The sequence below is a fragment of the Alexandromys fortis genome, unplaced genomic scaffold (genome assembly GCF_014885135.2).
Source record: "Alexandromys fortis isolate MF-2015 unplaced genomic scaffold, M_Fortis_MF-2015_v1.1 scaffold_182, whole genome shotgun sequence".
NCBI lineage: Eukaryota > Metazoa > Chordata > Mammalia > Rodentia > Cricetidae > Alexandromys > Alexandromys fortis.
This window is the reverse complement of record NW_026068068.1, coordinates 1736464-1749086: the sequence shown is the minus strand read 5'-3', so window position 1 is coordinate 1749086 and position 12623 is coordinate 1736464. Positions and strand designations below refer to the sequence as shown.

The 12623-nt window shown below is 44.4% G+C and overlaps 1 protein-coding gene across 1 annotated transcript in view; it reads right to left on the bottom strand.

The window, feature by feature from the left end:
- Rapgef5 (Rap guanine nucleotide exchange factor 5) overlaps positions 1-12623 on the bottom strand; it is a 236313-nt gene that overhangs the window by 13460 nt on the left and 210230 nt on the right. The window contains exons 21-23 of the mRNA XM_050120850.1: positions 5732-5822; positions 3031-3081; positions 1715-1802 (exon numbers count right to left, since the gene is read on the bottom strand). Of these exons, the coding sequence (XP_049976807.1) occupies positions 1715-1802; positions 3031-3081; positions 5732-5822 (230 nt within the window). The remainder of the gene's footprint in view (positions 1-1714; positions 1803-3030; positions 3082-5731; positions 5823-12623) is intronic.

Sequence of the window (12623 nt, the reverse complement as noted above, 5' to 3'; positions counted from 1 at the left end):
TACTTCTCACAAGGCTTTCTAAGGTGGTTGTAGGAAGCATGCAGAGAGACGAGGGCTCAGGAGACAGCCACAGCTAAACCATGCTCATGCCATGCACCTGAGCTAGGAATCAGTGGGAGGGAGGGTCCTTCAGACATGGGCATGGGGCTATGAAAGGGTTTAGGTCTCCCACTTCCAGCTCGAATTCACCTGCTGAGCTTCTGCCACACCAGCTGCTGTTCCCTACATCCTTTCCTGAATGTCTTCTTCCCCTTAGGGTCTCAGGACTTGTGGAAGGCAGCAGGGGGATAGTGCACTCAGGAGTGTGAGTGTGTGCATGTGAGTGTATGTATAATAGTGTGTGTGTGCATGAGTGTGTCCGAGAGTGTATGTATATGAGTGTGTGCGAGTGTATGTATATGAGAGTACGCGTGTGTGACTGTGTGCACATGCTAGTGTGGGCTCCAGGAAAATAAAGTACAGACAGGACTGGTGAACAGAAAGTGGAGGAGGTGACAAGGGGACACAGTCTGGCATGAGAAGAAAGGCTTTAGCAGCTGAAGGGTTCTCACCGGGACAGGAGCCATGGGAGGTCTAACCCTTCCCGCATACACAGGCCCTGAGTTCAACCTCTTCCCATTTTCTAATTGAAAGCCAGTTGAGTTAGAAGGTAGACATGAGAGGAAGAGTTGTCATGAAATATTAAGCGAGTTCTTCTAAGACTGAGTGAATGTGGTTTCAACAGAAAAGAAGGAAATTTGTCTTGTTGCCATCAAATGGTGCAAACTTATCAGAGCAGAAAGCTGCATGCATGCTCAGGTGAGTGGGTGCCTTGGCTTCAGGGGGTTTCGGAAGCACGAGGGGGCAGGACTGCTTCTTCCCAGGTTAAAGGGACACTAGATTTGAAGACAGCGCCTTATAAGCATTTAATGTTTCTAGTTTTCTAACTCAAATCAGTTCCTTTCCCTCATATTTTCTTCTGTTCCCATTTGTGCCTAAATAATTCCAGGAGTTCCTTCGCGCCTGTTGCCACTCCACCTCCAGCTGAAGGTTCTTCACTTTGTGATGACACCTATGAGCCTGCATAGATGTATCTTAATGCAAGTAAGAGCAATAAAGAAGACAGTAACGAAACCTTTAAACTCTGACTTTGGCATTTCAACCTCTCCTTATGCTGCCGACTTGACTCTTAGCCCTGCACAAATTATGCTGTGCATCCCCCAACTGCCCTCAGAACTGACATGGTTCACACGAACTGTGTGTCCTCTACAGGAGAGGGCTCAGTGGGGTATGGAGCTGTTCGGTAACTTCCCAGTTAGAACCCACTTCTCGGAGACAAGGAGTGTTAATGAGATGCGCAGCTTCTGTGGAAAGACAGGATCTCGCCAATCAGTGCACTGTGCACTGCTGTCTCTGAAACACGGATGTAAACAAACTAGGCCTTTGGGCTCTGTACTCTACCTTTATTCCTGTTTACCTATGTCATGGTACTAAAGAAAACAATACCGGGCTTAGGAACAGCAGGGTATAAACATACAGGTTTCAAGAGACAATGCTTTGACACTGCTCAACTACAATTATACATTCTAGACATTTGAAAAAACAATTCCATGCAAATATAGAAGCTCTTTTCAATATTAAGGTATTAACTGAGAGTTCCATTGTTTCTGCTATAGTTAGAAAAGACAATTCTAGAAGATGACATTGCATACCATAACAGATAGAAAATCATTACCTTTAAGCAATAAGGGCATGAAAGGGATTTTTGGTGGCTTCATCTTTTTGAATGCATCCCTGTAGGCTTTGTGATTTAGGGAAGGATCCTGCCAACCAAGCAGATCACACAGAGAAAGAAAAATCAATGCACTATAGAAGCAATTCTCAATCTATATCTGCTGTACCATTTGAACATGATTAGATACGGCAAGGTTCTTCCTAAGAATGAGGCGGATAAAGGTTTACTCAGAGGATAAATCCACTAATTAGGGCAGGCAATTTAGGCAATGCTTAGAATTCAAGGTATCGGTTTACAATAATGGAAGATGACTGTCAGAGACGGCCACCTTTTGATTGCCCTGTCATTTTCCTCAAATAGTTCTTCAAGTGCAGCTGCCTCTGCATGAGCTCTAGCGTGAGGTAACCTCAAAGTCTTTTGTTAAGTACACCACAAAGAGAATCTGCCCTTAGGACACAAAGACAATGCCAAATTCTAAAAACAAGCTACAGACCTTGTATATAAATCTAAGAAACAATAAGTAAAGGAGGAAAGGTTAATGCAAAGCACACTGAATTACTCACCAAATTTATACCAACTACTTTCAGGCTGTGGAATGGAAAACGCCTTGTGAAACAATCACATGGATTTCCACGGAGAGGAGGCAGCTTGAACAGGCACCATGCTTCTGTCTCAGCCACACTTACCGTCTGTTTGTTTACCTATCATCTACCATCTACCTACCTACTTACCTATCATTTAGTCTTCAAATTATAAATTAAACATCTTTGGAATTTTATCATTTCTCTTCTTCCCTTTCTTCCATCCAGCCCCTCTCTTGAAACTGCCCCCATCCTCTCCCAAATTCATGGCTTCTTCTCCTTCAATGTGTGTGTGTAAAACGTGTGTGTGTGTTCCCAAGTACATAAATAGAACCTACTCAAGTTGCATGTTTCTTGCATGCGTATGATCACTTGGTATTGAACCAGCTGAGTATTTCTCCACTATTTCTCCACTCTCAGTATTTTCTAGTGGCTTGCAGTTCTTTATCTAGAGTTGGGGTTCCATGAGATTTCAGCTCTTCCATGTTAGCCCACTGTATCGTTTGTTTTTAAAACTGGGTTTTATTTCATAGTATAGGCTGGCCTGGAATTTGTAATCTGCCTGCCTCAGTCTACCAAAGTCCCAGGATTCTATCCCCACACCCAACTCAAAACTGTCATTTTAGATGCAAACAGTCAGTTAGGCACTGATATCATGAAGGACAGTAATTTGAACCCTGAACCCAGAAGGAAATAGTACTAATATTTCTTTGAAGAAAAGTCCCCTTTACTTACCGTTAAGCTTTCAAGTTCAGAGAAAAGTTTCTTAAACTTCCCAGGAATTTTCTTAAACCAAAACAACAAAATCACAGTCAGTAACCACAAAGGTCATAGAAGGCAGCGATTCTGAGAGGGGCACTAAGGGACATTTGCCCTGAGTTCTGCTTACTCACAATACATTTCTGAGCATAGATACCGGCCCTGGAACTCCACACTGATTGCGTCTCATCTGCACATTTGTTCATCCCCTCAACATGACCTTCATTAGGCATGTTGATAAAAATATCTTGGCTGCTGCATGATGAAGCATCTAGCTGGCTAGACTTTCTGCACAATGTGGTTATTTAATGAACACAGATTTCAGTTCTGTATCTCATCTTTGACGAATGTGCTTGTCCTTCTAACAGCCTGCCCAAGTGGGGACAGTGGCGGCTGGATGTGTTTCATGTGAATGGCTGCACGCATAGCAAAAGCCAGGTAACACAGAAGGGGAAAACTATAGGGATTCAGTTTGCACCTTAGAGGATGGAATCATCCAACCTGAACTGAAGGGAATGTGTGTGCCCGTGCCATCCTCCCAGGTAAAAATTCAGGCTCATGAAAACAGACCTGGAAATGCGCCAGACTCCCTTTCCCATGAGTAGGAGAGAGCGCAGAGCTTTTCACGCTGCCTTAGTGTCCGGTCACAGAGCTGACCCAGCCAAGGCCCTGTGTGAATCCTGCCCCTGCCCCTGCACCTTTCTAGTTTAGTGTGAGTCTGCACCCTTGCTGCTCTCAGCCTTCAGCAACAACCTATGAAATAAATGCACAACGGCCATGTCCATGGTTGCTACTTAATGGATTCCAGTTATTAACATTAACAAGGAAGGCCAAGATATTCCACAGAGGTTTCGTCTTCAAACTGAATCAAAATAATCATCGTAAGTTTACTTACTTTAAAACTTTAACTAACACTTTAAACCTACTTAATTTTTCAATGTGATAATTTTGACTCTTGACTCAGTTCTTTGTAGTATGTAGTTTAACCTACCTGGAAATGACTGCTTTCCAATAAAGAAAATATAAAATGTAGACTTTTGTAATTATTTCCAGTCTTTCCTTTGAAGTACATCTTATTCTATTGGACATCCCAGTGGTACCACCAACTCACTGTACTTAAAACCAACTGGGTTAGCCAGAAGTCAGGCCAGAGCCAAACCTGGCCTGGAGACCAGTTTTGTAACACTCGTCATTCACTAGCTGTTGCTGCTGCAGTATAGTGGCCGGGCTGTCTCACAATGGAGAGCGCCCGCCAGTCCAGCTCCGAAATCTGCCGACCTCTGACTACTTCTCAAACCTACTTCTCCCCCTTATCTGATAACACGGTCACCTTCCTTTGACAGTGAGGTCCTCTGCTGGGATGCCCAACCTCAGCTACCAACAACTTCTTCCTCAACCTCCAAAGCCCTGAGTCTCCGCTCACTTCTCCCTGGGCCAGTGAGACCTGGTTTAAAAGGTCCTTCAGCACACAGCATTCTCTGGTATTCGCTTTCACGCAGTGTGTGCAACTCAGTAGGCGCTCAATGTGCTGATTCAGCTTTTTAAATGTAATTCAGTTACTTCTGCAAATCAAAGTTTCTTTTGTGGTTCAATTCAAACTCCATTCTGTGAAGACCCTTGCTATCCATCTGTCTTTAACCAGCATGGCAGTTGTCTCCCATCTCCTTCAATCCTTAGTGTTCTTGGCCATCTTGTTGAAGCACAGAGGGCAAGCCTTTCCCGTCTTGAAGGAGAGCACTATCCCACCCCTGGGTCAGCACAGTGCATTCCATTGGGCACAGCTCCTGACTCGAAAGGATTGAATCCATAGAGAGAATGACACAGCCACTGACAGAACCAGGAGAGGCCAAGGAGACCACAGTGGAGCACACAGGTTACAGCCCAAAGGATGGTGAGGTGAAAATTGGAGAGAGATGAGGAGAGAGACAGTGCAGGGTGCAGGAGACAGTTAGCAGAGATGGAGAGCAAGAGCACAAGAGCCCACAGAAAGCAAGAAAGCGGGTGGGGCTGCCGGAGAGGCAGTCTGATGCTTCTGGCTAAGTTGCGGCTCTCCTAATTTGGTTCTTCCCACACACCCTCTGGAGCAATAGGCCAACTACACTGGTCTCCTGCATCTCATAGTGTAAGCAGATTTCATCATCTACAGAAGCAGAACTAGAACTTGGGAGGCCTTAAGCTTTCTATAGATATAGAAAGTCCTCTTTAAGAAATTACTTTGGCAATTTTGAAAAGCTATACATGGCATGTGAACATAGCCAAGGTCTGCAAATGCATTGAAGCTCAACTTCATCTCTGCATGAACCCCCTCACTCAGGCCAGTACCCTATTCATCTCTGTGCACACCTCGCTCCACAGAGCAGACTGGAGAATGTCTAGCCAGCATGGAGCTAAAGTTGCCTTCAGGAAATGCAGAGGAGGGTGAAGAGAAATTTAAGACATTTAACTTTTCAAAAATTCTTCTTCAGATACTTTAAAAATTATGTTAAAGATCATTTATTTAGAAACCATTTGACAGAAATGGTTCCTATCAACCTGTCACAGTCCTACTAAAAATACTTTTAGTCAAGCAGAATTTGTTTCATTTAAACTACTTCAATCTTATTTCTAGTACCCCCTGGAGTGTTTCATTCTGCCCCACATCCACACCCCGACTCCCAGTGGAAAGCCCCAGGCTCACCTCCCAGGTCTGTGACAGCCGGCTCACAGAGGCCGTGTTGAGACCCATCACGATAGCGAAGAAGGAGTTCAGGTTCTGCTGGGCTTTGCAGCTGTGAAGAAAGGAGAACAGGGACTGAGCAGGCATTCTTTCAAACAGTTTGCTTTATCACTGATGAAGCCTCAAGACTTCTGGGACACGACTTCAGCCCACACACCCGTCACTGTCCATGGAGAGGTATGGCTCAACCATTTCTAATGCAAAAGGAAGGATTTATGGCTCTTGGGCTCCTCTCTGCCCTCAAGAAAACCCTTCCTGACACTGCAGGAGACCCTTCCTCCTCTAACATTCATTTATGCACATTTATGAGTTCAACGATTGCGCTTTGAAATGGCCACTTCTTTTCATCCGCCATGGACAGCTCCAGCAGCTCTCCTGAGCTTAGTCCCTGTGATTTCTGTTCCTCTGGCTGGTGTGTCCCTCTCACCTCACAGGTCTAAGTTCTCACATTCATTCAGACAGAACACTATCATCTATCCATCTATCCACCCATCCATCCATCCATCCATCCATCCATCCATCCATCTATCTATCTACCTACCTACCTACCTACCTACGTACCTATCCATCTATCCATCTATCCACCTATCCACCTATCTATCTATCTATCTATCTATCTATCTATCTATCTATCTATCTACCTACCTACCTACCTACCTACCTACCTACCTACCTACCTACGTACCTATCCATCTATCCATCTATCCACCTATCCACCTATCCACCTATCTATCTATCTATCTATCTATCTATCTATCTATCTATCTATCTATCTATGTCTGTTCGTCCATCCATCCACACACCCACCCACCCACCCACCTATTCACCCACCTATCTCTCTCTGTCTATCCATTCATCTATCTATCTATCCATTCATCTATCTATCTATCTATCTATCTATCTATCTATCTATCTATCTCCTGTTTTTCTGAGTATATACATATATTATGGGATAGCACTCTAATTTCTTATTTATAAACATAAGAAAATAAGATGGACACTTTTGTAATCCCTGCACTGGGAGTGAAGACAGTTGATTCAGAAGTCCAGGAAGGTTACCTTCTACTACAATGAGAACTGAAGGCCAGTCCAGGAATACAGGAAGATCTTGTCTCTTAAAAGGAGAACATGTTTCATATTTTTCTTACTTAGTTTTCCTAGCGTAGCCTTTGCTAGTCTCAATTCTTCCTGGTTACACAGAATGCTGCATTGGGAATCTTTGTTATGAAATTTTTCACTTACTTGTGATTTTTTTCATTGGGCTTCCAGCTATTACATGATGGTACAAAAGCTATCCATGTGAAAAGTGTTTTTGATTTCTGTTTGTTTAGTTTTGTTTGTTTTGAGATGGAGCGTCATTATGCAGCCCAGGCTGTACTGGAACTTACTATATAGCGCAGACTGGCTTCAGCTTCACAGTGTCTGCCAGCTGATGGTTCTGATATGTGCTGTCTTCCAGAGCTGTGCCTCTTAGCGGCACTAGGGTGAGTAAGAATGCGCTGTGTTCTAGCAGGTCCTGTCTGCCTCACGAACCACACACTGCTCCAGTCTAACTGTACTTGGACTCCACGCCGGGAAGAGAGGAGCTGGAAAGACACTTTGTCTCCACACCCAGAGCAGACGATACCGTGAACATATGCCCAGCAGGCACATTACTACCAAGTCCCCAAGACTGCCCAGTTCTGATGCAGCCTTCAGTTCCTGTACCTAGGAATGAGGCCCTTGGAGCCCAGACTTGCTGATTCTTCCTCCACACCCCCGATGGCCTCCTGTCCATGATTACATTGACATTTTCTGCTGCCTAAGGCTTAGCACTGACTCCACTCACTTCCCTCATTCTACACGACAGAGTTCTTAGCAGACAGGAAAGCTTGAGGTAGCCTCATCTCCCCTCTACTGGCACTCCTGTCAGTGAGAATGCTCCAATCTACTGCCAGAAGATACGACCCAGCCCTGAGTCCTCCCACACAAGGGAGGCCCTATCGGCCATTGCCGCCATCAGAGAGGACGCTCATTAAGGCTGGAGTACATATCTACTCATTTGTTTTACTGTGTATATCCAACTGCTTGATGCACAGCAAACCATGCACAGAGCAAGTTTATTTTTCATGATGAAGCCTCTCCACTGAGCACCGTTTATCTCCACGTTTTTATACGGTTTCCATCTTTCACCTGTTCACACCATTTCTTCAGGTCCACATAGCTTCATTTTAGTCATAAAATTCACACCCACACACCCACACATACCATCTGAATTTGTCTTGAAAAAAGAAATTAAATTAATATAGACACAATTTCCGCATGAGACAAATTGATCCTGAACAGAAATTAGATGCCCATCAGGCCTGGAATCCTGTTACAAGGCCATTCATTCAGAGATGAGAGCAAGCTGCCTGACATTGAGCATCCCTGTCCAGCAACCATTCCTTTGTCTGAGTGAGGAGAGAAAAGGCACTCAGTCCACAGAGGTGGGGGATGGGGACAGTGAGAAGGAGGGAAACATGAATATGCAAATCGCATGCCTTGGGCAGGGAAAACACTTCATGATTGTGGAAATTGCTGTTTTCCCTGGGTTCTTCCTACAGTGTGATTATGGGGAATTTAACTTCATGTTTCAGTTGCCATTCTGTTCCATGGGCTGGGAGAGAGACCATTACCATAAATAATTCAGGAGCACTGCGCCATGGGAGAAGACAGGAATATATTTCACTTCCCCAGGCTAGATCCCGTCCTGTCCTGAGGAAGGACCGGGTGGTGCCACCTTACTCCTTGGAGCCCCCGTGTCCTATTTCTCCATCTAACTGTGTTCTAAGAAACTGTTAACCATAAACTGCACCTTCAGGAATCTCAGAGCCATTTTAGAATACAGTGGCTGAGTTAACAGACAAGCAAATAACAACAAAACTACAAATAAAGCCCCACTCAGCACAAAAGTGTCAGCCCAGGGTACAGACCTTTACCTGCTCCTCCATCCAATCATGGCAGACCTCAGACAAATGCTGCCTCAGTCTCTTGCTTCTGGGTCCCTTGGGCAAGGTTCCTTTCCACTTCCAGGAGAGCATTCGTTTTTAAAGCAAGTTCTGGGCCTATGGGTTGCTTGGCCACAGACTCTGCCTATGCCAGCCAGCAGTCTCCTACAACTTCCTCTCAACTGAACACGGGGCTCATCAGCTCACAAAGGCTGCTGCTCTGCTGAGCTCATCTTCAGGGTACCCTCCATGGAAAGAGTGTTCTTCTCACCCAGAAAGCAAAGAGAGCAGCAAAGGCTCCTTGCGCCAGTGTTTTCTATCTCCATCCCCACACTCCTGAGATGCAGCGCTTCCTTCTCCAAAGCCAGCCCTTTGCTCTGTTCTACAGAGCAGCATGCTGAGCGACAGGACCTTGTAGCAGGAAGCCTGACTTCCCACACCCACGACAAGCGACCACTCTGCATTTTCTGGACAAGCCAGGCTGATGACATTCAGCCCTGCACAGTTCCAGAGTGGTAGGTTTAGCCGTTTCAGGCACCATGTAGTTAAACCCACGCAGCTTCATCTAAACTGAACCGCAGAGGCTATTTTCCTTGACCTGATTCCCTAAAAACTCAGTGTTAATGACAGTTTCCTGGAGGATTACAGAACCGCTCCTTTCCATTTCCATCCATGTAGGCGACCATGGCCCATCTTTCCCTGTAGGCATTTTGCCAGCCACACACATGGGTGACAAGATGTTCCCTCACCATGAATAAACGTGGTCCTGCCTAAGGTCAAACGGAGCCTGCTTGCTTGCTTGCTTCCTTCCTGCCTTCTCCTTCTCTGCCTTTTAAAAGTAATCTAACCATGGTACTGAAGACCCAGGATGAAACAGCGCAGCCTACGCTGCTCAAGCCCCAGCAGGGCCACAGGTTTCTCTCAGGAAGCCCTATCTTTTCATTCTCTGTCTCCATCCTTCCTCTCTCACTTTACCGTCTACCCCTGATACAGTCTGACTTAGGTGAGAGGCCATGCTGCATTGGAACAGAACACACACACAACACAGAAAAACACTGGAACTAGGTAACCATGGATCTAACTCTGGGGCACCCTAGCTAGGTTTTGGAGACCACTGGCGCTCAACGTACTGAAACTTTCCTAAGGCCCACTCTGTTGAAGGGAGCGGGAGTTTTCCACTGGCTAGGAGACCACTGGCCCTGTGGCTCCTTCACCCTGGAATTGTATAGGCTGGGGACACCCTCATGATCTAGGGGCATGTGGTCATTTCCAGATGTAGGGTATGGGATGCTCTACTCAACTGGACACTGACCCCTGCCTCTACCTGGTCCTGGGCCAAGCTATGGTTTCCAAATTTTCTGTACCGAAAAGACTCTCCTTTGACCTGTGTGCAGGCTAACGTAAGAAGAGTCAGCCAGGAAACTGGTGCAGAGGCTTCGCCTTAATGCAATCTGGCCTCCATGCACACTGAGCAAACAGCTACTGCTGGCCAAGATTTGGAACCTCTTATTTCCAATTCTTAAACTGATTTATGTAACTTCATAAGAGGACAGAAACGACAGCATGGTCCGAGGCCGCCTTTCCCATGAAACTCACAGCTGACTTACAGCCATACTCAGAGCCAGGATGCTATTCCTGCAGGGCTGAATGTCTCTATATTCAGATATCTTGTATCTGCTCCTGAGATACCATAGAACTTTTTGCCTTATTCTTTTGTCTTACTTGTATTTATGCCTCCCAAAACCTAGAAAATCCTGCTTTTATCTTCAGTAGCTAGGAGGTAAAGCATTTCAGGTTGTCTGCTCCGTCTGCAGATGCACACACACTGGTTATGACCATGTAGACCACAAAGTTCAGACTTACAGAGATTTAATCGTCTGTAAATGGAAAGGTGTCTGTGCTGTTCTACTGGACTGAGAAGGTGATTCTGGAGCTGGATTTTGGTTCATGTGCTCCAGACCCAAGCATGTTTGCTTAAAAGTTTCCTCGAAAGTCTCTGTTCTGTGTCAGGCTGGGCACCTGATTCTGACAGGGAGGAGAACAAGGCAGGCAGTGGTGGTGCACGCCTTTAATCCCAGTACTCAGGAGGCAGAGGCAGGTGGATCTCTGCATCTGAGGTCAGCTTTGTCTATAGAACGAGTTCCAGGAGAACCAGAGCTACACAGAGAAATCCTGCCTCAAAAAACAAAAACAAAAACAGAGCCCAAAAATAACCAGAAAGGAGAACTAAACAGAAGAGCTAGGAAAGGAGTTCTGCTGGAGAAGAACAAAGAAGTGAACTTTTCTGTTAGGGTTACAAATGGGAAAGGGTTTAACTGTCTGAATTAGCCCCCATTTTTTCTGGTTTTGTTTAAAGCTTTTGTTGAAACTTTAACTTTCTGTACTTCAGAATTTATAAATTCATCGAGTGTGATTTAAAAAGTCTATGTAGAGATAAAATTAACTTGCTGGAGCAAACCACGATGTAACGTGGACCCGACTCTTATTTAGAAAAAGTGTGCGTGTCACGGGCTCACCTTGGAGTGATAACAACCAAGTTGCTGCCACCATCTTCACTAAGAGTCAAGGAAGAGCACATCATGTGACTTCACTGCCACCACGGCTAAGGTGACCACGCTGTATAAATCAACTACGGCCATACCCATAAAATGAGGCCCACAGACCCCTCTAGTGATCATTCTATGAGACTCCTTTTATTAGGCCAATGAGCCACCGCCAGGCTTCCAAGATGGTTTGTTTTGAAACTGACTCATATAAAACAAAACTAGTATTTTGTAAAAGTACATTATAAAAGGATCATGGAAATAAAGTTCTCATTTTCTCTGCAGACAGTATTTATGGTTTAAAGTTTATTTTGACACTAAAGGATCTTTAATTCAGAATTATATTTTTTAAGGCTCATATAAAATCCTAATCTTATAAAAAAGAGTTAGTAACACTGTAAACTGTTACAGATAATTAAGATACACAAATTAATGGTCAGTCATGCTCAATACAAACATAATTTATTTACAGAGACAAGCTTGGATGGAGAGATCAGTTTCTATCTCTCATTAAATGTTAAGCCTGAAACAAGTAAATTAAAACAAGTTTGAAGTAATTTAAGAGTTTGTCTAATGAAAAATAATATTCAAAATCAGGCTATATTTTAAAAATTACTTATAAAAGATTGAATTATTGAGTAAAATGGATTAAACTTACAATATACTTGTATGGCAGGAAACCTCTGGGCTCAAGCAGCTCCCTTGGGTGGAGCACCATCCCACCAGAGTACAATGCATGATAGCCTCCTTACAGTACAGGGACACACAGAGAAGAAGGCCTTCCTGAGTCTGTTGCCTCTATCTCTGGCTGCATAGGCCTGACCAGCTCTGGCTGTGTAGGCCAAATCAGAAAAAAATCTCCTCCTTATGTAAAGATACTCCTCATGTCTACATAACAGGGGATGGATTTCTTTGCCCAGTGGAGGATCTCAGAGTCTGCACCCACTAAATGTCTCAAACAACAGAGAAACAAACAGCAATTACTCTACCCTCAATGTTTCCCAAAATAACATGCGTGCAAAAAATACTCTCAGTTTATTTATGATCTATATATGTGCATGTTTGGTGTGTATGTGTGTGTTTGTGTTTATCCTCTGTTGTGTGGAGGCCAGAGATTGGTACCAGATACTCTTTTTTGAATTGATAAGTGTCTTATTTGATTTGTTTTTATATTTTTTGAGATATGGTCCCACTATGCACACCAGGCTAGCCTCGAACTCACAGAGATGCTATAATGAATGTCTCTGAATTTCCATGACAACACCCCACCCCCACATCATCTTTCATTTTCCTAGCCCACTGGCAGTGCCATTAGCTATATTGTACAAGAACTTACTACCT